Genomic DNA, 27820 nt, shown 5'->3' with positions numbered 1-27820 from the left:
TTGGCGCAGTGAATATACAAATAGCGCTGTATCTGGGTTATTTTTTCCCCCAGGGTTATTGGCGCTGGGTATGTGCTGGCATACTCTCTCTCTGTCTCTCCAAAGGGCCTTGTGGGGAAACTGTCACCAGATAGTCTTCCCTGAGTGTGTGGTGTGTCAGTACGTGCGTGTCGGCATGTCTGAAGCGGTAGGCTCTCCTAGGGATGAGGTGGAGCGCATGAGTGTGGTGTCTCCGTCGGCAACGCCGACACATGACTGAATGGAAATGTGGAATATTTTAAATGCAAATGTGAATTTATTGCACAAACGTTTGGACAAAGCAGAGTCCAGGGACAGTACAGAGGGTCATACCCTGCCTTTCCCTATGTCCCAGGGGACTTCGGGGTCTCAAAAACGCCCACTTTCTCCGGTAGTTGACACTGATATCGACACAGATTCTGAATCCAGTATCGATTATGATGATGCGAGGTTGCAGCCAAAATTGGCAAAGAGTATTCATTATATGATTATTGCTATAAAGGATGTGCTGCATATTATAGATGACCCCGCGGTGCCTAATCCAAAAATCCACATGTTTAAAGTAAAGAAGCCTGAGGTTACTTTTCCACCTTCTTTTGAATTAAATGAGTTATTTGGAAGTGCTTGGGAAACTCCAGACAAGAAACTGCAAATTCCCAAAAGGATTCTTATGGCGTATCCTTTCCCGATAGAGGACAGGATACAGTGGGAATCCTCCCCAAGGGTGGACAAGGCGTTGACACGCCTTTCCAAAAAGGTGGCGCTGCCGTCTCAGGATACCGCTGCCCTCAGGGTTCCTGCGGATCGCAAGCAGGAAACTACCTTGAAGTCAATTTACACTCATACCGGTACCTTACTCAGACCGGCAATAGCGTCGGCCTGGGTTTGTAGCGCTGTTATAGCGTGGACCGATACCTTATCTACTGATATGGATACAATGGATAAGGAAACTATTTTATTGACCCTGGGCCATATTAAGGATGCGGTCCTTTATATGAGAGAAGCTCAGAGGGATGTAGGCATACTGGGGTCCAGAGCGAACGTTATGGCGATTTCTGCCAGGCGAGCACTGTGGACCCGACAGTGGACGGGTGATGCCGATTCAAAACGGCATATGGAGGTTTTACCTTACAAGGGTGAGGAATTGTTTGGGGAAGGTCTCGCAGACCTGGTTTCCACGGCTACTGCAGGTAAATTAAAATTTTTACCTTATGTTTCCTCACAGCCTTTGAAAGCGCCACATTATCAGATGCAGTCCTTTCGGTCTCATAAATCCAAGAGAGCTCAGGGATCTTCCTTTCTTACCAGAGGTAAGGGCAAGGGGAAAAAGCTGCCAACTACAGCCAGTTCCCAGGAACAAAGGTCCTCCCCGGCTTCTACTAAATCCACCGCATGACACTGGGGCTCTGCGGGAGGAGTCCGCTCCTGTGGGGGAACGTCTTCATCTGTTCAGCCAGGTCTGGGTTCACTCTCAGGTGGATCCCTGGGCAATAGACATTGTTTCCCAGGGGTACAAGCTGGAATTCAAAGAGGTGCCTCCTCGCCGGTTTTTCAAATCGGCACTGCCGATTTCTTCCCCAGAGAGGGAGGTAGTTCTGGCAGCAATTCAAAAGTTGTGCCTTCAACAAGTGGTGGTCAAAGTTCCCCCGCTACAGCAGGGGATGGGCTATTACTCAACCCTGTTTGTGGTCCCGAAACCGGACGGTTCGGTCAGACCCATTCTGAATTTAAAATCCTTAAACCTATACTCGAAGAGGTTCAAGTTCAAGATGGAATCGCTCAGAGCGGTCATCGCAAGTCTGGAGGGGAGAGATTATATGGTGTCCCTAGACATAAAGGATGCATACCTTCATGTCCCCATTTATCAACCTCATCAGGCGTTCCTGAGATTTGTGGTGCAGCATTGTCATTACCAATTTCAGACGTTGCCGTTTGGGCTTTCCACGGCCCCGAGGATTTTTACCAAATTAATGGCAGAGATGATGGTGCTCCTGCGCAAGTAGGGTGTCACAATTATCCCATACTTGGACGATCTCCTGATAAAAGTGAGATCGAGAGAACGATTGATGGACAGCGTATAACTCTCCCTGAGGGTGCTGCAACAACACGGTTGGATCCTAAACCTACCAAAGTCACAGTTAGTTCCAACGACACGATTGCCTTTCTTAGGCATGATTCTGGACACGGAACAAAAGAGGGTTTTTCTTCCAAAAGTTAAGGCCCAGGAACTTCAGAGCTTGGTCAAGGACCTGTTGAATCCAGACATCACTGCACTCGAGTGCTGGGAATAATTACGAGGCCATTCCATTCGGCAGGTTCCTTGGACTTTTCAGTGGGACCTTCTGGACAAGTGGTCCGGGTCACATCTATAGATTCATCAGATGATCCGCCTGTCCCCCAGGGCCAGGGTGTCTCTCCTGTGGTGGCTGCAGAGTACTCACCTTCTAGAGGGTCGCAGGTTCGGCATCCAGGACTGGGTTCTGGTGACCACGGATGTGAGCCTCCGAGGATGGGGAGCAGTCACACAGGGAAGAAACTTCCAAGGTCTGTGGTCAAGCCAGGAGGCTTGTCTACACATCAACATTCTGGAATTAAGGGCCATATACAACGGCCTTCGTCAGGCGCAGACCTTACTTCAAGGTCTACCGGTTCTGATTCAGTCAGACAACATCATGGCAGTGGCTCATGTAAACCGCCAAGGCGGCACAAGGAGCAGAGTGGCAATGGCAGAAGCCTCAAAGATTCTTCGATGGGCGGAGAGTCATGTAAGTGCTCTGATAGCAGTCTTCATTCCGGGAGTGGACAACTGGAAAGCAGACTTCCTCAGCAGACACAATCTGCATCCAGGAGAGTGGGGACTTCATCAGGAAGTCTTCGCAGAGATTGCAAGTCAGTGGGGACTGCCTCAAATAAACATGACGGCTTCACATCTCAACAAGAAACTTCCGAGATATTGCGCCAGGTCAAGAGACCCTCAGGCGGTTGCAGTGGACGCACTGGTGACACCGTGGGTGTTTCAGTTGGTCTATGTGTTCCCTCCTCTTCCTCTCATCTCAAAAATACTGAGAATCATAAGACGAAGAGGGGTTCAGGCAATTCTCATTGTTCCAGATTGGCCTCGAAGGGCCTGGTATCTGGATCTGCAGGAAATGCTCACAGAAGATCCGTGGCCTCTTCCTCTCAGGGAAGACCTGTTACAAGGGCCTGGTCTGTTCCAGGACTTACCGCGACTGCGTTTGACGGAATGGCGGATGAACGCAGGATCCTAGTGGAGAAGGGCATTCCGGAGGAGGTCATTCCTACTCTGATTAAGGCTAGGAAGGAGGTGACATCGAAACATTATCACCGTATCTGGAGGAAGTATGTGTCTTGGTGTGAAGCCAAGACTGCTTCTCCGGAAGAATTCCATCTGGGCCGTTTTCTCCACTTCCTGCAAACTGGAGTGAATTAAGGTTCAGATTTCGGCCCTATCCATTTTCTTTCATAAGGAATTGGCTTCTCTTCCGGAAGTCCAGACTTTCGTGAAGGGGGTGCTGCATATCCAGCCTCCTTTTGTGCCTCCGGTGGCACCATGGGACCTTAACGTGGTTTTATGGTTTCTTAAGACTCACTGGTTTGAACCGCTTCAAACAGTTGAGTGGAAGTATCTCACTTGGAAAGCGGTCATGTTATTGGCCTTGGCTTCGGCGCAGCGAGTGTCGGAGTTGGCGGCTTTGTCTCACAAAAGCCCTTATCTAATTTTTCCATGTGGATAGAGCTGAGTTGCGGACTCGTCCTCAATTTTTGCCTAAGGTGGTTTCTTTTTTTCATATGAACCAACCTATTGTGGTGCCTGTGGCTACAAGGGACGTGGAGGATTCCGAGACCCTGGATGTGGTCAGGGCATTGAAAATTTATGTGGCCAGAATGGCTCGGGTTAGGAAAACAGAGGCTCTGTTTATCCTGTATGCAGCCAACAAGGTTGGTGCTCCTGCGTCTAAGCAGACTATTGTTTGCTGGATCTGTAACACGATTCAGCAGGCTCATTCTACGGCTGGATTGCCGTTACCGAATTCGGTTAAGGCCCATTCCACTAGGTAGGTGGGCTCTTCTTGGGTGGCTGCCCGGGGCGTCTCGGCATTACAACTTTGCCGAGCAGCAACTTGGTCGGGTTCAAACACTTTTGCTAAATTCTACAAGTTTGATACCCTTTCTGATGAGGACCTAATGTTTGCTCATTTGGTGCTGCAGAGTCATTCGCACTCTCCCGCCCGTTTGGGAGCTTTGGTATAATCCCCATGGTCCTTACGGAGTCCCTAGCATCCTCTAGGACGTAAGAGAAAATAAGATTTTAAACCTACCGGTAAATCTTTTTCTCGTAGTCCGTAGAGGATGCTGGGCGCCCGTCCCAGTGCGGACAACATCCTGCAAGACTTATATATAGTTGTTGCTCACATAAGGGTTATATTTTTCAGTTGGATCAGTTTTGGACTGATACTGGTTTTGTTTCATACTGTTGACTGGTTCGTATCTCCCATGTTATACGGTGTGAATGGTGTGGCTGGTATGAATCTTGCCCTTGGATTTACAAAATCCTTTCCTCGTACTGTCCGTCTCCTCTGGGCACAGTTTCTCTAACTGAGGTCTGGAGGAGGGGCATAGAGGGAGGAACCAGTGCACACCCATACCTAAAGTTCTTTTTAGTGTCCATGTCTCCTGTGGAGCCAGTCTATTCCCCATGGTCCTTACGGAGTCCCCAGCATCCTCTACGGACTACGAGAAAAAGATTTACCGGTAGGTTTAAAATCTTATTTTTGGCTCATACCATGTGGTATAATGTGAATTTCGGCTCATTCAGTGTGCTATAATGTGAATTTTGGCTCATACCATGTGGTATAATATGAATTTCGGCTCATTCTGTGTGCTATAATGTGAATTTCGGCTCATACCATGTGGTATAATGTGAATTTCGGCTCATTCTGTGTGCTATAATGTGAATTTCGGCTCATTCTGTGTGCTATAATGTGAATTTTGTCTCATTCTGTGTGCTATAATGTGAATTTCGGCTCATACCATGTGGTATAATGTGAATTTCGGCTCATTCTGTGTGCTATAATGTGAATTTCGGCTCATACCATGTGGTATGAGCTTCCAATAACGGGATTCAGACCAATGCTTTTATTTAATGCTGGGCAGTGTCTGAGCTGGTACAGCATATGGCTCAGATGCTGCCCAGCTCCCCCTGCCCCCATTTGTGCTCACTGCATAGTGTGATGTGATGTTAGAGGTCACCCGCCGCCTGCAGCCAAGACTTGCTGACAGCACTGCCGCCCGAACCTGCTGACAGCACCAACGACCAGACTCGCCGACAGCTGGACCTGAGGAGAGTGAGTATTTCTTATTCCTTTTTTTACCCTAGCCAATCCCGGGTACCCCGGGATTGAAAAATACACCTGGGATTGCCCTCCCTAGGGGCACACCTTTTGTATACAGTAGATACTGTTGTACCTTTATATAATGCCCACAGAACCATCGGGTTCATACACTGTACGTTGGTGTAATTCCGACACTGTTATTTGCCAGTGCCTCATCAGCCATTGACCTCACCGCACGTCACTGGTCCAAAGCGTTGTCCGCCATTCGCTGGTCCATCCGGTGTCCCATGCTGTCAGTCACAGCATCTATTTCAGGATAGTTAGGCTTCGGCTCCTTCCTGGCCTGCTAGGCCTCAGTCCATTCTGAAGCCTAGCTTGGAGTCCTGCATGTTACTTCCTGATCAGCTGATTCTGCAGAGAACTCTCCAACCAGGTAGTGTTTCCCTGACATCTGATCCCTTTAGCCTATCATCAGAGAACAAGGGGTATACCAGCTCCAAGCACTGGGAAGCTGTCAGCTCTTTGCTGTCCTCAAGCCTGTAGAGAGCTCCTGCAATCTCCTGCTTAAAGAGACAGTGCATTACCAACTTCAGCACTTCCTGACTATTATCTCCAGGATATCTGCAAATCTGCACTGCTGGTTATCTCATCTCCAGGATATCTGCAAACCTGCACCGCTGGTTATCTCATCTCCAGGATATCTGCAAGCCTGCACCGCTGGTTGTCCTATCTCCAGTATACCTATAAACCTGCACTGCTGGTCAATACAATCTCCAGTATATCTGCAAGCCTGCATCACTGATTATCTTATCCAGCTACCCTGTACTGCTGGTTCAATCCCAGCTTCCAGCTATCCAGCTATCCTGTATTGCTGGTTCAATCCCAGCTTCCAGCTATCCTGTACTGCTGGTTCAATCCCAACTTCCAGCTAACCTGTACTGCTGATTCAATCCCAGTTTCCAGCTATCCTTAACTGGAAGCTGGGATTGAACCAGCAGTAATCAATCTCTACCACAAGTGTCACTCGACTATCATTGCACTGGTATCCCCAGTGTTCTAGTTCCCTGCAGTTGTACAAACACCTGTGGCCAGCCATAGACTTTAGGCGAACCTGCCACGCCTGTATGAGCAGGCCATATATCAAGCCCGCACTATTCCTTCCTCGGTTCTCCAGCCAACTAGCTACTAGACCTTGTCCGGTTCCACAAGTACCAACAACTGTGACAGTAAGCACTGACCAAATGGATCTGGCAGGCAGTGCTGGTTTAAGTATCGATGTGCTGCAAGCTGTAGTGACACACCTGGAGGGTCTGGAAACAGCGCAGTGACAGATGGTAAAATGCTTACAGGACCTCTCTGCATGGCAATATGGGTTTCAAGCATCTTTGGCTACACTCTCGTCTCAATCTACTGCCCATGAAGTTTATCAATGTCCTTCTGTATCTTCCAAGGCTATCCCCCTTCCTATGCCAGAGAAATTTGATGGAAGTCCCTGTTATGCACACCAGTGCCAGCAGGAATGTACTGGTGTCTGAACGGTGAGGGATGCAAAACAAATGAACTCACAGACAGACTGGGGAATATGACATTACATACACAGAAGGTGATAGGGTAACAAAATAAACACAAAGTGAACAGAGAAGCCCAAAGGCTAAGAAACTGGGTGTCTCCCTAGTATTAGGAATTCTCAGATGGAAAGAAGCGAGATGTAGTGATTTAATACGTAGAGAACCCGAAATGCTGTTGCTAAGGGCAACAGCAAAACCCTAAAGGGTTACCAACGGGTGTGGCAGTAAACTCCTTGGTCAGAGATGGAATAATAGACACAAGGAGAGTCTCCACAATCCTAGTCCTCACTTGCAGTGCACTGGTTCAGCTTACTGCCACTAAACTGACACCTGAACACCTTGCACAGTGAGAAAGGATTTTGGCAGGCAAGTCTGAGAATACAGCCGCAAACTTGCTAGGTTCACAGAGTAGCAAAAGAACCCCAGCAGGTTAAACGACTGACTCCAGTCTTACTGCTAGGTCTGGATTGGCAGAGTGTAATACCAAATTCCAAGGCCTATTAGCAGTAAGCAACAAACAAATACAAAGTTTACACAGTACTAGCTAGCTTTCAGGAACTGACTAACCAACAAAGATTCAGCAGCATCTGCCTAACCTGAGAAAAGGGTTTATATAGCAGGTGCTGTCCACGCCCCACTCAGACCTCACAGACTGTGAGCACAAAAACCAGCACCGGGTCCTCTGCCGTGCACAGAGCCTGTAACCACTGCACAGCAAAAGACCCGAACCGGAGTATCAGCTACGCTCAGGTTACTCCGCTAGCACTTGTCTCCCGGTTGCCATGACGACGTGGCAGCACAGAGCAGGAGACCCTAACAGTCCCAAGCTCTGTAGGGGATTTCTAAATCTCTCTATGATGTGCATTTCATGCTTCTTCCTGAAAATGTTCCCTCCTCCAAGTGTAAGGTGGCATTCATCACTTCTCTCCTGTCTGGAAAAGCCCTTGAGTGGGTATGTCCCCTGTGGGAGAGATCAGATCCCATTCCTAGTGACTACCCAAGGTTTCTACAGTCTTTTTACGTAATCTTCGAAGAACCTCAACGTCTGCTTCCGATTGTCAAGGCTCTAGGACAATCGGACATTACATAATTGACTTTCAAACTTTGTCATCTGAACTCCAATGGAACGAGGAAGCCTTGACTGCGGCTTTCTAGTATGGCCTCTCTGAAAAACTCAAAGATGAGCTAGCTTCTCAGGATATGCCTTCTACTCTCAAAGAGCTTATGTCTTTATGTAATAGAATCAATCTTCGCCTGAGAGAAAGGATTCATGAAAAATCTCATCTCGACAGAGTTAAGCCACATCCACCTCTCCGCCTTCCTTCTCCTTCTTCAGATGTTGAGCCTATGCAGATAAATTGCTCCAAGTTGTCTGCAAAAGAGAAACAATATCGTCTTCAGATGAATCTGTATGTACTGTGGAGAAAGTGACCACCAACTGACAACCTGTTCCAAGCGTCCAGGAAACGGGTGTTCCTAGTCTCCGGAGGATGGACGAAGCTAGGAAGCATAAAAATTTCTCCAAGCAAGAAGGATTCCATTATTTCTGTTTCTCTGCAGCTTCCCACCGGTTCTGAAACTTTTCCTGCTCTAATATATTCTGGCACTGAAGAAAATGTAATTTTGGCTGACCTGGTGTGCAAACATCAGATACCAACTAGGAAGCTTTCTCAAGCCATCACTCTCACGGCAGTAGACGGTAGTCCTATACCTCATGGGACTATTCTCTGAGAGACTTGCAATTTAACCCTCCAGGTGGGGGTGTTACATTCCAAGGCCCTCTCATTCTTAGTTATCTCCAGAGCAACTTATCATCATTCTCGGACTTCCTTGGCTCCAGCAGCATAATCCTCAATTGGACTGGACTTCCATGCAAATTTTTTCCTGGGGTCCTAAGTGTCATGACAAGTGTTCCTATTCCTGATGATCTCCCTGAACAATACCACCCGTTTGCTGATATCTTTAGTAAGGGATGAGTAGACAAATTACCACCGCATAGAGAATGGGACTGCCTCATTGACCTGGCAAATACCCACCCAGAGGAAGAACTTATCCTTTGTCCATTCCTGAAACAGCTGCCATGTCCAAGTATATCAAGGAGAACCTTGAGAAAGGCTACATATGTCCTTCATCTTCACCTGCAGGAGCAGGTTTCTTCTTTGTCAAAAAGAAGGATGGAGGACTCCGCCCCTGTATCGATTACAGGGGGTTAAAGGACATTACAGTCAAGAATCGTTACCCACTACCGTTAATTACTGAACAATTTGATCAGCTTAAAGGAGTCACAATTTTTTTTAAACTGTATCTAAGAGGGCATATAATTTAATTCGTATACATGCCGGCGATGAATGGAAGACCACATTTAACACTCGTGATGGGCATTACGAGTATTTTGTAATGCCATTCGGACTCAGTAATGCACCTGCAGTGTTCCAGCACTTCATCAACTAAATCTTCCAAGATTTATTGTACCAGTCCGTTGTGGTATACTTAGACGACATTTTAATCTTCTCCTGTGACCTACAAACTCATCATCAGCAGGTCCACGAAGTGCTCAGAAGATTGAGGAAGCATCAATTGTTCTGCAAACTTGAGAAGTGCATCTTTGAAGTGCCATCCATTGCATTCTTGGGTTACATTATTTCCGGTTCTAATCTGCACATGGATCCAGAAAAGGTCAATGCCATTCTCTCCTGGAATGAACCTTCAACTCTCTAGGCAACTCAATGCTTTCTAGGGTAAGCCAGTTATTATAGAAAATTTATTTGTGGCTTCTGAACGTTGGTGGCTCCTATCACAACTCTCATTAGCAAAAATGCCAACCCGACTGTTTGGCCTCCTGAAGCAAAAAAAGCTTTTTATCTATTAAAAGAAGCGTTCACTTCAGCCCCTGTGCTTCAGCAACCAGACATTTCTCGGCCATTCATCCTGGAAGTTGACACTTCTTCTGAGGGCACGGGAGCAGTTCTCTCTCAGTGATTCTCCAATGAAAAAAATTCATCCTTGTGCTTATTTTTCAAGAAAATTCTCTTCCACTGAGAAGAATTATCCTATTGGTGGAAAAGGAATTATTGGCAATTAAACTTGCTTTTGAAGAGTGGCGATACCTCTTAGAAGGAGCTCAATTCCCAATTACCGTTTTCACAGGTCATCGGAATCTCCTGTTCCTCAAATGTCTTCAGTGCTGCTCTCCTCGCCAGGCATGGTGGTATCAATTTTTTCTCGCTTCAATTTGAAGCTCACCTACCATCCTGGCTCCCAGAATGGGAAGGCGGATGCTGTTTCCCGTTCCCTCTGCCCTGAAGAAGAACTGTCTCTGAAGGAACCTCGGACTATCCTCAATGCGGCAGTTTTTGCTTCAACCTAAACAAACTCTATTCTTCCTCCTTGTATGACTTTTGTTGCTCCCAATCTTCGCAAGCAACTTCTACAATGGGCACACTCCTCTCTCTTCCCAGGTCCAAAAAACTTTGGAATTCCTGAGTAGAGCCTATTGGTGGCCCACCATGCAACCAGCACTGAAGCTGTCATTGCCTCCTGTGTCAAATGCGCCCAGCATAAGTCATCCCGTCAAGCACCTGTTGGTCCATTACACCTATTATCCATTCCAGTTCATCCATGGACTCACATATCAATGGACTTCGTCACTGATCTTCCTCCATCACAGGGAAAGAACACTGTCTGGGTCATCGTCGACTCTCTGGTCTGCCGTATGCTCCTCAACTCTCCAAGTTGTTTATCTCTGAGATCTTCTGTCTTCATGGATTACCAAGAGAAATTGTTTTGGATGGTGGAGTCCAATTCGTTGCAAAGTTCTGAAAATCTCTTTGTGCTTCTCTTCAAATCAAGTTGAAGTTCTCCACAGCTTACCATCCTCAGAGTAATGGACAGACTAAGCGAGTTATCCAAGATCTAGAGACTTTCCTCCACATGTTTCTTTCCTCCTCTCAAGATAATTGGGTCGACTTACTCCCCTGGGCCTCATTCTCTCACAGTAATACTCATCATTCCTCTTCGGATTCAACACCATTTTTCACCATTTTTGGGCAACATCCACGGGTCCCAGAATTCCAGTCCATACCGCCTCTGGATGTTCCAGTGGCTCAAGCTGCGCTTAAAGACTTATCCTCAATTTGGAAATCAGTCCATTCTGCATTAAAAAGGTATTCCAAGCGATACAAACTATTTGCGGATCGGAAGAGAAAACCTGTTCCTCATATTCAAGCTGGTGAGTGTGGCTCTCCACACGAAACCTTCGTCTTTGAGTACCATCTATGAAATTTGCACCCCGGGACATTGGTCCATTCACCATTCAGAAGGTAATCAACCCTGTCGCCTGTCAGCTAAAACTTCCTCTTATCTCCGCATTCCGAACTCCGTCCATGTCTCCCTACTCAAGCCTCTGATTTTGAATCGGTTTCAGTCTCAACCTCCCTCTGGTCCTAAGGTGCACACTCAACGTGATGTCGAGTTCGAAATTAAAAAGATCCTGGACTCCCAAATCCGCTACGGATGTTACTGACTGGAGAGGATATGGACCTGAGGAGAGATCTTGGATCTTCGCAGAGGATGTCCATGCTCCTCTTCTTGTTAAAAGATACCTTTCCAGGTTTCCGCAAAAGCCAAAGAAGTGTCCAGTGGCCGCTCCTAAAGGAGGGGTTACTGTCACAAAACGGAGGTCTACAGTGCTTCTCAGTCACACTTTGACCTACTTGCGACGCAATCCAAAGTGCTGTCTGCCATTCACTGGTCCACCCAGCGCCCCGTGCTGTCAGTCACAGCATCTATTTCAGGATAGTTAGGCTTCGGCTCCTTCCTGGCCTGCTAGGTCTCAGTCCATTCTAAAGCCTAGCTTGAAGTACTGCATGTTACTTCCTGATCAGCTGATTCTGCAGAGAACTCTCCTACCAGGTAGTGTTTCCCTGACATGTGATCCCTTTAGCCTATCATCAGAGAACAAGGGGTATATATTCCAGCTCCAAGCACTGGAAAGCTGGTTATCTCATCTCCAGGATATCTGCAAGCCTGCACCACTGGTTATCCTATCTCCAGTATACCTGCAAACCTGCACCGCTGGTCAATACAATCTCTAGTATATCTGCAAGCCTGCATCACTGATTTTCTTATCCAGCTAACCTGTACTGCTGGTTCAATCCCAGCTTCCAGCTATCCTGTATTGCTGGTTCAATCCCATCTTCCAGTTATCCTGAACTGCTGGTTCAATCCCAACTTCCTCCTATCCTGTACTGCTGGTTCAATCCCTACTTCCAGCTAACCTGTACTGCTGGTTCAATTCCATCTTCCAGCTATCCAGCTATCCTGTACTGCTGGTTCAATCTCAGCTTCCAGTTATCAATCTCTACCACAAGTGTCACTCGACTATCATTGCACTGGTATCCCCAGTGTTCTAGTTCCCTGTAGTTGTACAAACACCTGTGGCCAGCCATAGACTTTAGGCGAACCTGCCACGCCTGTATGAGCAGGCCATATATCAAGCCTGCACTATTCTCTCCTCGGGACTCCAGCCAACTAGCTACTAGACCTTGTCCGGTTCCACAAGTACCAACAACCGTGACATCCTAATCTTGCCATTTTTTCAATTTGTTTCAGTAATAATTCCTCATCATACACATTAATATCAGGCGGCTTGTAGCATATCCCTAGTAGCTTTTTAGTTCCCTTTCTCCTGCATGCAATTCCTACCCATAAGGTGTCCACAGCATTTACAGTCCCATCACGAATGTCTTTCTTTATATCAGGTTTTAAAAAATGCTTTCCATAAAGACATACCTCTCCACCCTGTTTATTTAATCTACCTCGCTTTCTTTTATCCCATCTGTGCCGGAAAATCTTTGTCCAATCGGTTGAATTTATTGGAGTTTGGCAGTTCAGAGATGTCCTGCCTCTTCCTTTCTTTTCTTCTTCCTTCTAACTGGCTACCTGGTTGTCCTCAATTACCGGTGTCACCCCCAGCAACTACCCCACCGTTCTATATAAGCTTTTCAGGAGATTGTGAATAATCCCTCAGTCTTTTAACAGTTTGCTCTAGATCAGTTACTTGTTGCTATCACTTCAATAGAAGCAGCAGCGATAGCGCTGTATGGTAATGCAGCAGGAAGCATCTATTATAAGCAGATGCCTCCTGCTGCTGTAGTGATCTGATCTGTGTCCTAGGACGCAGTCATCGGATCACTGCAACACCATTGGGTGGCTAGCAAGCTGCCCGTCACAGAGGCCATGAAATGTCCGACCAATGACGGTAGTCCCTGGCCTCTTCCCTCCCCCTAAACGGTGGCAACACACTTCCATTTTCACAAACGGATGCCATCACCGCCCCCCAGACAGCATCAGACTTCCATCATGAAGTATTATGTATTTATATATTCAGTCATACAGCACGGTATACAGGGGCGTTATAACAGAGGAGGTGGCACATGTGCAGACTTTTGGCGAGCCTCCTCCTCTCCATCATGCAGTCAGCCCCAGCATTGTGCCGGAGTCTACTGTGCATGTGCAGGTCTCCAGAAACATGGCGCCCACCATGACCCGGAGTCTAATTTCACTACTGCGCTTGTGCAGCGGGCATTTTGGCTGTGATTTTTCCTGTGGCTGCATCGCCGGACTCTGGAAAGGTAAGTATTAAAGCATGTGTGCACCGCACACGTTGCACCCATTATAGAAACGCTAATGACTGTATATGCCATTGTGCTGTAAAATATCAGTTGAGTTCTTTTCTATTGACAGTTTATTAGGATTCATATTAGTGATACTATTCATTGGCGCTAGCACCATTAGCACCTTGTAATTGTACAGTATTTTGATTAACCATTGCTGTCGTATCCACGGATGGTTGCAGTTGTGTGCGGTGAGGTGAGGCAGAGTCTTTTCTGTCAACTAACGTTTGCTCCAGAGTTTTGAATGTATAAAGTATACAAAAAATACAAAGAATGTTAGAAATATCTTCTTTGTATTATTCTAATAATTTTTATATTCAAAACTCTGCAGCAAAAAAAAAGTCTATGGCAGGTGATGTAGTGCCCCCCGTGCCTTTTGTTTCCACACATATCTGATCAAAATGCACCAAATTTCCAGGAATTTATACTGCTGTATCTTTGTATAATGCCATCATTTACCCTTTGGCTCATACTGTATAGTGTTTGTACATCTGGTTCTGGTACTAGCCAGTGCCTCTTGATCCATTTACTTCACTGTACGTCCCTGGCTGGTTGGTGTTTAGTTATAGGAGTGACTGAACTATTTTAGTACATTATATTTACTTGTATTTTTCATTATTTTTGGGTGTTCAAGGACAATGAGATTGAGAGTTATTGATTGACATATTAGATGCATAACCAAAACTTTGTTGAACAGAGCAGAATCCCGCCCAACAGATACCGCTCCAACAAAATCGGTGGGATGTAATGGCATCTGAGATTGCTGGGGGTGCGGAATACCCAGCGGTGCAAGTGGGTGGATACGCACGGGTACAGCATACCGTTAAGAATTTAGCCGTGGGTACACCGTACCCACCACCGCCTGAGCGCTGCTCATTGCGGTCACCAGTAACCGCTATGGCACTGCCACTGTGCACCAACGCTGCTGAGCCTCCACCTCGGTGCCTCCCCATCCCAGCCTGCTGGGAGCGTGATCATAATGCAACCCCGCTCCGGCGGCTGGGGCGGCAGGCGTGCAGAGGACCCTTGGGGTTGGCTGGGCACGTCTCTCAGTCTAGAGCAGCTGCAACTTGCAGGGCCAGGGTCACTCAGTGGGAACTGCTTTAGGAGCACTGCACATCATCTTTCGGAGGGGAGCCTGACTGCCTGAGGTACAGACAATGTACTATCTATACTAGTAGTACTATTATTAACAGTCACAGTGTCAGCAGTGTGGGGCAGTGCATGTAATCACCAGTGGGCATAGTGATTTCAAGTACAGCAGCAGCTGTAGCACCAAATAACTATCCTAAGAAGTGTGTATGAGTGTACATATAATCAGCGCTGCAAGTATGGCGGTACGGCGTACTGGTAAGAAATTTCCAGCTGGGCCTACCTCCATACCTGCATCCCACTGGCTGCTGTGTGAGGGGAGGAGAGCGCAGCGCAGCACCTCTCCTGCTCCTCAATTCTCTGTGATGTCCGGTCTCCGGCAGCTGTGGTGGTGGCGGGATGAATCTCACTAAGGCACCGGTTTGCTAGCCAATCAGAGCTCGCGAACTGGCAGCCAGAGCTCCTGATTGGCTGCAGGTTTGCGAGCTCTGATTGGCTAACGAACATGTGCCTCATTTGAGATACCCGCTGCCGGAGACCGGAGAGGCGCTGAGCTCTCCTCCCCTCACACAGCAGCAACAGACTGAGGCAGCAGTGAGTGGGAGGGGGGGAGGGGGGGGCACTCCAAGACAATGTATATCTGGCAATGTGGGGGGATTTGTGTATCTGACACTGTGGGGGCATTTGTGTATCTGGCACTGTGGGGGGTGTTTGTGTATCTGGCACTGTGGGGCAATATATATCTGCCACTGTGGGGGCAATGTAAATCTGGCACTCTGGGGCAATGTATATCTGGCACTGTGGGGGCATTTGTGTACTCTATCTGGTACTGTGGGGCAATGTATATCTGGCACTGTGGGGGCATTTCTGTATCTGGCACTGTGAAGGCAGTTGTGTATCTGGCACTGTGGGGGCAGTTGTGTTTCTGGCACTGTGGGGGCATTTGTGTATCTGGCACAGTGGGGGCATTTGTGTATCTGGCACTGTGAGGCAATGTATATCTGACACTGGGCGCATTTGTGTATCTGGCACTGCATGGGCATTTGTGTATCTGGCACTGTAGGGGCAATGTGTATCTGGCACTGTAGGGGCAATGTGTATCTGGCACTGTGGGGCAACGTGTATCTGGCACTATTAAGGTCATATTTGTATCTGCCCCCCCTCATATGTGTATCACGCCCCCATTTTCATTATCCACGCCCCATGTGGCATTTGGCCACACCCTTTTTTGGCACGCATGCACACAGTACCTATAAGACATTTTTTCTACTTGCACCACTGGGGATACCGGACAATCTTGGATTTTTTTTTTAAAGGGGTAAAACCATACCTTGTATGTAATTGCCCCTTTAAAAAATGTCTGACTTCGGCTGGCATCCCATGCCTCCGGCGGTCTCAGACGTTATTACATCCTTCCCAAGTTTTCTGGCTCCTACAACAAGCCAGAGCACATGAGGCTATCACATCTCACTACCACATCATTTGGCATACAGTATGCAATGTGTATGAGACAGATTCACCATCTAGAATAGAAGTCTTGTGCTAAAAGTTATCTGGGGAGAATGTTAACATACTGTACATATCCTCCTGAAAGAAGACTCCCAGCTAAGGGGTCTATGCATGAAGCAGTGAAAAGTGTTGAGAAGTGAGCATGTGGAGAAGTTGTACATGGCAACCAATCCGCTGCTCTGTATAATTTTATAGTATGCAAATTATAAATATTACTTTAATGCTGATTGGTTGCCATGGGCAACTTCTCTGCTGGCTCACTTCTCCACACTTTTCACTGCTTCATGCATAGACCCCTAAGTCACATATAGTAGAAAAAGGAACATGTGGTAACATAGCAACACCCAACCGACATGCCAATGAAACATTAAAGTGTTAAGCAGCAGCATTGCTATCAATAATAGGAATGTTATTAAATGACAAATTGCCCAAATAAATACAGGCAAATATCTAGAAGGAAAACCACTCAAATAAACCTAAAAAAACTTCTGACTTCTCAACTTGGAGGAAGAATTTCCCAAAATATTAGGGCATAAATGTGATCTTTACCGCTCACAACCCGTTTCCTGCCTGGAAATGTATGTGTCCCAGGCGCTTGTCCTTAGGATTTAGGGGCCTATTTATCACCATCCACATCCAAGGATGCGGATGTGGTGTGATAAAATCGCCCGAATTCACACTGCAATAATTGATTACATCGCAGGAATGTATCAATTATCGCATGCAGGGACAGAGCTTACGAGCAAGCTCTGTCCCTGTGATGCCTGTTCGTAGCATCATCGGGGTATTTTTCCTGAAAAATACCCCGATGTCCTGCTGAGATCACTGGTTTCCTGGACTGGTAAGTATATTTACCGTTAGGGGCTGGCCTGCGGTTTGGGGGTGGGGGGGAGTCACACCGGGTCAACGACCCCCGCCCCGTCGTTACTACCCCCCCTCCCCCCGAACTGCGGTTTTCCCCCCATGGTAAATATACTTACCAGTCTAGGGAGCCAGTGATCGCTGCTCCTGCAGGGCGCCGAATCCAGTGCGCTCCAGCACATGGAGGACCCGACAGCCCGCACCCATTTTACATTATTTTAGTATCACTTAAATGTATTAAAGGGCTTTTAGAGCAGTATTCATGAAAAACTGCTCCAAACCCTTTACTTCACTTTTTTTTTTGTAAAAAAAAAATTTGGGAAAAAAAAATCGCAGTGAGCCCTATGATAATTCACAGGGCAGCACTGCAAGATCCCAACTTTTACACAGCTTTCTCTGCCCCATGACGATTCTCAAGACTGAGCAGCAAATATGGAGGGGTACACCTTCTTCAGGAGAGATAGGACTAATAAAAATGGAGGGGGTGTTTGTCTTTATGTTAAGCCATTCTTAAAACCGTTTTTTAAGAGAGTTCATATACGAGGGGACTGGAGAAAACGTGGAGTCATTATGGGTTGAGATTATGAGTGGGGGTAAAGATACAAAAAAGCTCTTAATAGGGACATGCTATAAACCACAAGATATTAGTGTGTCTGACGAATTACAACTCTTGCAGTATATCGAAAATGCTGCAGGAATGGGAGACGTCATTATCGTTGGGGATTTTAATTACCCGGACATAAGGTTCTTAAACATGCTTAAAGATCATTACTTGTCCCAGGTAATCAAGGAACCGACTAGGCATAGGACTATACTGGACCTAGTACTAACTAATCATGAGGAAATAATATCAAATACTAAAGTAGGGGAGAACTTAGGAAATGGCAATCATAATAATATGATCACATTTGATATCAGTTTCCAAAAACACTATAAGGGTATAACTAAGACTTTTAACTTTCAAAAGCTAAGTTCCACTTGCTGAAACAGGCAATGAAGGACATCAATTGGGAAATTGTATTTTATGGTAAGAATACGGACGAAATGTGGGATGTTTTTACAACTGTGCTCAATAAGTACACTCATTTGTTTATTCCCAAGGTCAACAAAAACAGGAGTAGTAAATTCAAACCACTGTGGCTTAATAAGAAGGAAAAGGAACAAATGGATAAAAAGAGACCTCAAAGAGACTTCAAAGAGACTTCAAAGCATTTAAGTCTGGTGGGAAGGTGGAATCATTCCAGTTCTACAAGGAATGTAAAAAAAATGCAAAAAAGAAATCAGAGCAGCTAAAATAGAAAACGAAAAACAAATCGCAAGGGAGAGTAAAACAAACCCCAAAAAGTTTTTTTAGTATATAAACGCTAAAAGGTTAAAAAAGGAGAATATTGGGCCATTAAAGGGCGAATCGGATGTCTTGATTAATGTTGATAGGGAAAAAGCAGAGTTATTGAATAAATTCTTTTCATCTGTATTTACTAGAGAGGACAGGTTGATGAGAGTAGAGCTCAACATAAACTATAATAATGACCCGTTGCTAAGTAATTGGTTAAACGAGGAAATAGTCCAAGAGAGACTAAGTAAAATTAAGATAAATAAATCTCCTGGGCCGGATGGACTTCACCCCAGGGTTCTTATGGAACTTAACGCAGAGATATCTAGACCCCTATATTTTATCTTCAGTGAGTCAATTGCATCAGGAATGATGCCAAAGGACTGGCGTATAGCAGAGGTAGCCCCAAGATTTAAAAAGGGTATTAAAACTCATCTCGGCAACTATAGACCAGTAAGTTTGACATCTTTAGTGGGGAAAATATTGTAAGGTATATTAAGGGATGGCACACTAGAGCACTTGGATACCTCCAAGGTTATTACTAAGAATCAGCATGCTTTTGTGAAGGACAGGTCATGTCAAACTAACTTAATAAGCTCCTACGAGAAAGTGAGCGATAATATTGATCAGGGTAAATCAGTGGATGTGGTCTTTTTGGACTTCGCTAAGGACTTTGACAAGGTCCCACATAACAGACTAATTTTAAAACTAAGAGAGCTTGGGGTAGGAAACACTATTTGTACTTGGATGAGTAATTGGCTGTACAACAGGGAACAGCAAGTGGAGATTAATGGGATGTACCCTGAATGGGCCTCAGTGCTCAGTGGAATACCACAGGGTTCAGTACTCGGGCCATTGTTGCTTAACATATTCATTAATGACCTAGGAGTGGTCTTAAAAAGCACAGTGTCAATTTTCGCAGACGATACTAAACTATGTAGGGTAATTAATTCAGACAAAGATGTTGAGTCTGTACAGAATGACTCATCTAGACTTGAGGTCTGGGTGGATAAATGGAGAATGAGGTTCAATATAGACAAATGTAAAGTTATGCAGTTTGGGACTAAGAGCAATCGGGCAGCATATAAACTAAATGGGGAAAATGTAGGGATAACGGTAGTTGAAAAAGATTTGGGGGTGCTCATTGATAATAAACTTAGTAGCAGTACGCAATGTCAAAATGCAGCAACTAAAGCAAATAAGGTGTTAGCATGCATAAAACAGGGAATGTAGACAAGGGATGAGAGTCTAATCCTGCCACTGTAAAAATCTTTGGTGTGGCCACAACTGGAATATTGGGGGTAATTTCAAGTTGATCACAGCAGGAATTTTTTTAGCAATTGGACAAAACCATGTGCACTGCAGGGGAGGCAGATATAACATGTGCAGAAAGAGTTAGATTTGGGTGGGTTATTTTATTTCTGTGCAGGGTAAATACTGGCTGCTTTATTTTTACACTGCAAATTAGATTGCAGATTGAACACACCACACCCAAATCTAACTCTCTCTGCACATGTTAAATCTGCCTTCCCTGCAGTGCACATGGTTTTGCCAAACTGCTAACAAATGTCCTGCTGCGATCAACTTGGAATTACCCCCAGTGTGTACAGTTCTGGGAACCTCATTATAAAGATATCTTGGTACTCGAAAGGCGTGTCACCAAACTGGTTAGGGGTTAGAGGCACTGAATTATGAGGAAAGACATAAAAGGTTAGATTTGTTCACACTGGAAAAGAGGCAGTTGAGAGGGGACATTATTAATATTTATAAATACATAAAGGGACAATACAAGGATTTATCAGATGATCTGTTTATCAAAAAAACGCAACATAGGACACGAGGACACCCCCTTAAGTTAGAAGGGAAAAAAATTCATACACAACGGAGAAAAGGGTTCTTCACAGTAAGAGCAGTAAGGATTTGGAATTCTCTGCCAGAGAAGGTAGTAATGGTGGATTCAATCAATAAGTTTAAATTCCTAACTGAAAGAAATATCAAAGGATACAGCACTTAATTAATAATTTAATATACAATATATAATACAGGTTGAACTCAATGGACATTTGTCCTTTTTCAACCTCAACAACTACTGTTTGTAACTATGTAAAGAGAAGACACGTCTAATCCAAACAGAAAAGCAAGAGCAAAGTCCAGTAAATAGGTAATGAGCTTGTCACAAGAGTCAATCCAGGTAGCAATCCAGTTATAAAATCCAGTCAACAGCAAGGGTCAGTTCAGACAGCAATTCAATTACAAAATCCTGAGAACAGCAAGGGTCAGTTCAGGCAGCAATTCAATTACAAAATCCAGTGAGCCACAAGGGCCAGTTCAGGCAGCAATTCAATTACAAAATCCAGTGAACAGCAAGGGTCAGTTCAGGCAGCAATTCAATTACAAAATCCAGTGAGCCGCAAGGGCCAGTTCAGGCAGCAATTCAATTACAAAATCCAGTGAACAGCAAGGGCCATTTCAGGCAGCAATTAAATTACTAAATCCAGTTAACATGCAAGGGTCAGTTCAGGCGGCGATCCGTTAGCGAAGTCCAGTAAACAAATAAGGTTCAGTCTAGCAGCAAACATTCACCTAGAAATGGGAAATGCTGTAACTGGCACTGAGCTCTGGACCTCTCTGCTACTCTCTCTGAATTGCAGTCATGTAACCGACCCATTACAAACAAAAGCAGCTTGAATGACGGAACTGACAATGCTTCTAAAATAATGAGTCATTGAACTAACCGTGGCAGCCCCTAACAATATTGTTACCTTAATCATGAATATGTTTGATCTTTTGAAATTCTATGGGGGATATTCAATTGTTTGAAAAGTCATTTGGGTGTCTGTTTTTTCCAATCTAATAGACAGGAAAGAACAGACATCCAACCGACTTTTGAAAGAATTGAATTACCCCCTATATCTGAAATTTGGCTTATTTGTCTATTTTGTATTCTTTTTTTCAGGATCACTGACATACCAGAAATAATTAATTTAACCCCGCAAGAACTCTTGAGTTTTTTAAAGGCCACATGTATGTACCAAAAATTTCTAACAAAGGATAGGGCTGCAGCCACTGCTTTCTTACAAAATGTGGAGAAAAGGTAAGAAAAACAGTAACAAGAACCAATAGAAAACAAACGATATAGATAACTGAAATAAAAAGCATATATAAAATATATTGTTTATGCACTTAAACCAATCCAGCTCAATATATCACCCCTTCTCAGTAGGATGAGAGGAAAGTAGAGTAATTTACAAAACACTGTGCAGCAGTCATTGCAATGTCACAAAACTGAATGTGAGGACCATTTTTCTTTTATGTGTAATGAAGTATATATTAACACAGCTAATATACATTTCCCCAGATGGAAGGCAATCCCATACCCAGTATCACAACAGACAGTGATACAGTACATCCTTTAAATTAGTAATAGTTAATAATTTAGAGATGTGCGGCTGGCACGTTTCGTGTTTTATGTTTTGGTTTTGGATCTAATTCCACTTTCATGTTTTGGTTTTGGCTTGGTTTTGCCAAAACCACCCTTTCGTGTTTTGGTTTTGGTTTTGGATCTGGATGATTTAAAAAACAAACAAACATAAAATCACAGAATTTGTGGGTAATTTTGCTCCTACAGTATTATAAACCTCAACAACAATCATTTCCACTAATTTCCAGTCTATTCTGAACACCTCACACCTCACAATATTGTTTTTAGGCCAAAAGGTTGCACCCAGGTTCTGGATGACTAAGGTAAGCGACACAAGTGGACAACATAAAAACCTGGCCATCTAGGAGTGGCACTGCAGTGTCAGACAGGAGGGCAGATATTAAAAAAAGGCCCCAAACAGCACATGATGCAAAGAAGAAAAAGAATTGCAATGAGGTAGTTGTATGACTAAGCCAAGCGACACAAACAATTGGCCCATCTAGGCGTGGCACTGCAGTGGCAGACAGGAGGGCAGATATAAAAAAAAGGGCCCCAAACAGCACATCATGCAAAGAAAAAAATGAATTGCAATGAGGTAGTTGTATGACTAAGCCAAGCGACACAAACAATTGGCCCATCTAGTCGTGGCACTGCAGTGGCAGACAGGAAGGCAGATATCAAAAAAGGCCCCTAACAGCACATGATGCAAAGAAGCAAAAAAGGTGCACCGAGGTTGCTGTATGACTAAGCTAAGCAACACAACTACCTGGCCCATCTAGTAGTGTCATGCAGTGGCTGAATGTCGAGAGTGGGCTGCAATTGTTCGGTCCACTGATAGCATCTCCAGCACGCTCCAGTTACTTTAAAAAAAATCTGCAATTGGTGGACTTATACGCCAGTACCCCAGGACTAATACAGCAGTACCCCTGGACTCATACAGCAGTGTCACACAGGATGGCACTTTTCAAAAACTAGGCCCCAAACAGCACCTCATGCAAAGATGTCGAAGAGGTGCAATGAGGTAGCTGTATGACTAAGCCAAGCGACACAAACAATTCCAACTGGAATTATACATCCAAGTCACTGGAATTAAATGGCAAGATCACTGTAATTAATAATTATACGTCCAAATCACTGGAATTTTACATCCAAATCACTGGAATTAATTGGCAAGATCACTGTAATTAATAATTTTACGTCCAAATCATTGGAATTAACTGGCAAATCTCGCTATCGCCTGCCCAGTGAATTGGAATCTAGATGGGATTTGGTACCGGGGACACAATACCTCCATCAATTGTCTAAATCCCACTGCACTAATGGCGGATACCGGACGCACGTCTAACACCAACATAAGTGTCAAGGCCTCAGTTATGAGGGCTTCCATCATCATGTGAAGCTGAACCACTAGTCATGAACATAGGCCAGGGCCTCAGCCGTTCCTCGCCACTCCGCGTCGTAAATGGCATATTGGCAAGTTTACGTTTCTCCTCAGACCATTTAAATTTATTTTTTTGGGTCTTTTTACTGAACTTTGGCTTTTTGGATTTACATGCCCTTTACTATCACATTGGGCATCGGCATTGGCAGACAACGTTGATGGCATTTCATCGTCTATGTCATGGCTAGTGGCAGCAGCTTCAGCACTAGGAGGAAGTGGTTCTTGATCTTTCCCTATTTATCCTCAAATTTTTGTTCTCCATTATGTTTCTGCAGTTATATAACACAATATGCGGCACAGGAATGACTGATGGCTGATGGCCAGGACACTACCACTGGTCTGATGCAGCACAACACAGCAACACTGTGAGGGACTTGTTGTTGTTATTATTATTATACATCAGCAGTGGACATATAGCAGCAGCATATACCACTGTGACTGCCTCGTCACTGGAATGACTGATGGCCAGGACACTACCACTGGTCTGATGCAGCCCAACAGGTTGTTATAATTGTTATACTGCAGCAGTGGATATATAGCAGCAGCGTGTGTCGTCACTGGAATCACTGAACACACAGGACACTACCACTGGTCTGATGCAGCCCAACAGGTTGTTATAATTGTTATACTGCAGCAGTGGATATATAGCAGCAGCGTATCTCGTCACTGGAATTACTGATGACACAGGACACTACCACTGGTCTGCACAACACAGCACCACTTTATACAGCTACACTGGATATATGGCAGCAGAGAACACCAACACTGTGAATAGCTGGACTGATACAGCACAATACACTGACTACACTGGACTGGACAGCACAACACAGCACCACTTTATACAGCTACACTGGATATATGGCAGCAGAGTACACCAACACTGTGACTGCCTGGACTGATGCAGCACAATACACTGAGTGACTACACTGGACTGGACTGAGCAGCACAAGACTCGCCACCCCACTTTCCCGCCCAAACACACAGACACTGAACACCGAGGACACGTCCTCTCTATACACTCTCCGAGACTGGAGTGAAAATGGCGGGGATGCGCGGCTCCTTATATGGAATCCAAATCCCGCAAGAATCCGACAGCGGGATGATGACGTTTTGCCACGTTCGGGTTTCCGAGTCAAGAGGGAAAATCCGAGCCTGGCTCGGATCCGGACTCGGAAAGGCAAAGTTCGGTAGGGTTCGGTTCTCTGAGAACCGAACCCGCTGATCTCTAGTTAATATATCCAAAAATTCTGGGTCATGATAAATCCACATGAGGCGAAACACACGTCTGACTGACCGGTGGTTATGGTTTGTGCATGGACCATGGGGTATATATACTAACAGTCGATTTTGGTTCTATTTAAAATCAACCAGAATAGAATCAACATCCCCACAAAATTGACCACAGTGGTTCTATTCCAAATGGCTCACTTACTAAGTTGATTTTGAGTTCTTTTTAAAAATTGCTGTATGATGTTATTTCGATTTTTGAAGTTCTAAAATTATTCTATTCATCAAAAGCAACCCAAAATCGAAAAAAATGGACAATAGCATTTCTATTGGTCAAAACGGGTCACGTGCACTGTATTACCCACAAACACCATCATTCCTGGGCTAATTTGCATATCCACCTTTTTTTTTAAACCAGTGCTGTGCCTTTCAATGTCATGATTTATGCATCCAGAGCCCCACATGCTTCATCACTGGGTTTAGTATGAGTTGCTGATGGATGGGATGCCGGCAGTCAATATACTGATAGCAGCATCCCGTCCATCAGAATCCCGACAGCCCCCCATTAATACCCCTAACCCCCACCTTTTCCCTACCCTAACCCTTCCCGCTTGGTGCCTAACCCTAACCCTCCATTCCCCACTGCCTAAACCTAACCCTCTCAGTTAGGAGCCTAACCCTAACCTTCCCTTCTATGTGCCTAACCCTAACATTCCATCCCTGGTCCCTAAACTTCTTGTGGCTGCACCCTCCCAACCGCCGGCGACATAACTACATCCCATCTTAAAGTACAGGCACACTGAGTAGCTGCCCAGGGCCCCACAATTCAAGGATCCTTGGAGCAGGTGCGGGTGGTGGTCACACAGATTCTCTACCTGCCTCTCAGCATGGAGTCAGACAGTGAATGGCTGTCAGTATGCTGATTGGTTGATGGCTGGTACTATCTACCAATCAGAGTGCTGACAGCCATTCACTGTATGGAAGCATGTAGAGAAATGGCACTGAACCATAGGAGGGGCAAGATATAATTTTTGTTTATATGAATGGGTCAGTATGTTTCCCGCCGCGGGAGATCCCAGCATTCAAAATACCGATGCTGGGATCCCACTGTTAAAAAATCCGACAGGGGTGAGTAAGGGGTGTTCTCCCTTCTCCCCACCCCCCTAACCCTAACCCTCCCTACCCGCAGCCTAACACTGACCACCCTCTGGAGATATGAAAAATGATTGATAGTCCGCGCTGTATTGTTTTAGCAGCTCAAAATTTAGGAATACTTAGTAAAAAAATTAATGAGCGCTTGTGCTTAAGGAAGTGGGAAAAAATAAATAAAGTGAAAATAAAAGATAAAAAATGAAAGTTATATATACATGGCACCTGTGGAGAAAATTTTTTTGGTTAAAAACTCAATATTTACAGCTCCTTTTGGAGCGGGAATTTTTTGTTTGGACAGTCAGGGAAAGGTTTAGATGTAACTTTCCCTATCTTGCCCTATTTTACATGGAGATGGTGTTGTTCCGTCCCTCCTGTGGCTCCACGTGTGTGTTTTCGTCGTGCTTCCGCTGCGGGGAACACTAGCTGGTGTGGAGTCTCTGGTGTTGTGGCGCCGTTTCACCGCTGCGACCAGCGGAAGTTGTTGATGGCGCGATCGAGCCGGAAGTGCGTATCTCCGTGATGGTAGATATTCCACCTGTCTGTCCAAGTCACGTCACCAACGCGTTTCGTACACATTCGGTGTACTTTTTCAAGGATGAAGTGACTATCCACTGTGGTCCTCTTTTATAGTAAAAAAACTTTATTGTTCTCATTCAAAAACGGAAGTTCCGGTCCCGGAAGTTCCGGTCCGGAAGTTTAAAACAGCGGGAATCACGTTTTTATTCATGTGTTTTTATTAAATTTCTATAGGTGCCATGTTTTTTTTTTTTAATAATTACAAAAATATATATAAAAAAATAAGAATTGGTGAACATAATATTAAACTTTATAAAAATACATTCAACTCAATGTCGATATTCAAACCTCTCAGTTGAAGAGTTTTTAATTCAAAGATCCATTTACTTTCAGTTTTTTTTCATTTCTGAAACAATGGCCCTCATTCCGAGTTGTTCGCTCGCAAGGCGAATGTAGCAGAGTTACACACGCTAAGCCGCCGCCTACTGGGAGTGAATCTTAGCTTCTTAAAATTGCGACCGACGTACGCGCAATATTGCGATTACAAACGAGTTAGCAGTTTCAGAGTAGCTCCAGACTTACTCTGCCTGTGCGATCATTTCAGTGCTTGTCGTTCCTGGTTGACGTCACAAACACACCCAGCGTTCGCCCAGGCACTCCCACCGTTTCCCCGGCCACTCCTGCGTTTTTTCCGGAAACGGTAGCGTTTTCAGCCACACGCCCCTGAAACGCCGTGTATCCGCCCAGTAACACCCATTTCCTGTCAATCACATTACGATCGCCGGAGCGAAGAAAAAGCCGTGAGTAAAATTACTTTCTTCATAGTAAAGTTACTTGGCGCAGTCGCAGTGCGAACATTGCGCATGCGTACTAAGCGGATTTTCACTGCGATGCGATGAAAAATACCGAGCGAACAACTCGGAATGAGGGCCAATGTCTCCTCTCCAATTTCTTTTTATTTTTTGGATGACAATGAATTTTAATCCAGCTGGTTTTTTTTTAATGTTTTTCCAAAAAGTGATTTGATAGACTGTGTGTAGTTAAGCCTCTCTTTCTATTATACAGGTGTTCCGCAAATCTTATTTTTGCCTTTCTTTTCTTCTGTCCCACGTACTGTAGGCCACATGGGCATTCTGCCATATAAATCACTTCTTCTGTATTGCATGACAGGTTATCTCTTATAGTATATGTTTTGCCTGTGGTGGTGGATTTGAATTCTGTTATCGCTCCAGTTGAGAGTTCTTTTGAATTTTGACATGCCTTACATTCTAGACATCTGTATTATCCCTTTTTGCCTGGAATAGTTGTTAATTGACTGTCGGATTGTAGGAAACTTGATGTTAATTCTTGTTTGAGGTTCTTTGCTCGACGGTATATTATTTGGGGTTGTTCTGTGATAAATGGTTTCAGTATTTCGTCTAATTGGAAGACATGCCAGTGTTTCTTAATCATACTTTCTATTGTTTGAGTGTTGCTGTTGTATTGTGTGATAAAGGGAATGTTGGACATCTTCTTTGTTCTCTTTTCTTTGTATTTTATCTTTTCTGCTCTTTCCAAGTTCTGTACTCTGTCCATTTGCATCTGTAATTTTTCTTCCTTGTATCCCTTTTTGATGAAATTTCCCATCATTTCTTTGCTTTGAGACAGGTAGTTG

At 44.9% G+C, this 27820-nt stretch overlaps 1 protein-coding gene across 1 annotated transcript in view; it reads left to right on the top strand.

Annotated features, from left to right (window-relative positions):
• Positions 1-27421, top strand: part of LOC134944001 (uncharacterized) — a 129218-nt gene extending 101797 nt beyond the window's left edge. Inside the window, exons 6-7 of the mRNA XM_063932546.1 lie at positions 21366-21503; positions 27337-27421. Of these exons, the coding sequence (XP_063788616.1) occupies positions 21366-21503; positions 27337-27421 (223 nt within the window). The remainder of the gene's footprint in view (positions 1-21365; positions 21504-27336) is intronic.
• Positions 27422-27820: the final 399 nt, after the last annotated feature.

This window comes from Pseudophryne corroboree, chromosome 7 (assembly GCF_028390025.1).
Source record: "Pseudophryne corroboree isolate aPseCor3 chromosome 7, aPseCor3.hap2, whole genome shotgun sequence".
Classification (NCBI taxonomy): Eukaryota; Metazoa; Chordata; class Amphibia; order Anura; family Myobatrachidae; genus Pseudophryne; species Pseudophryne corroboree.
Note: the sequence above shows the minus strand (reverse complement) of the source record. Positions and strands in the feature narration are given on the sequence as shown.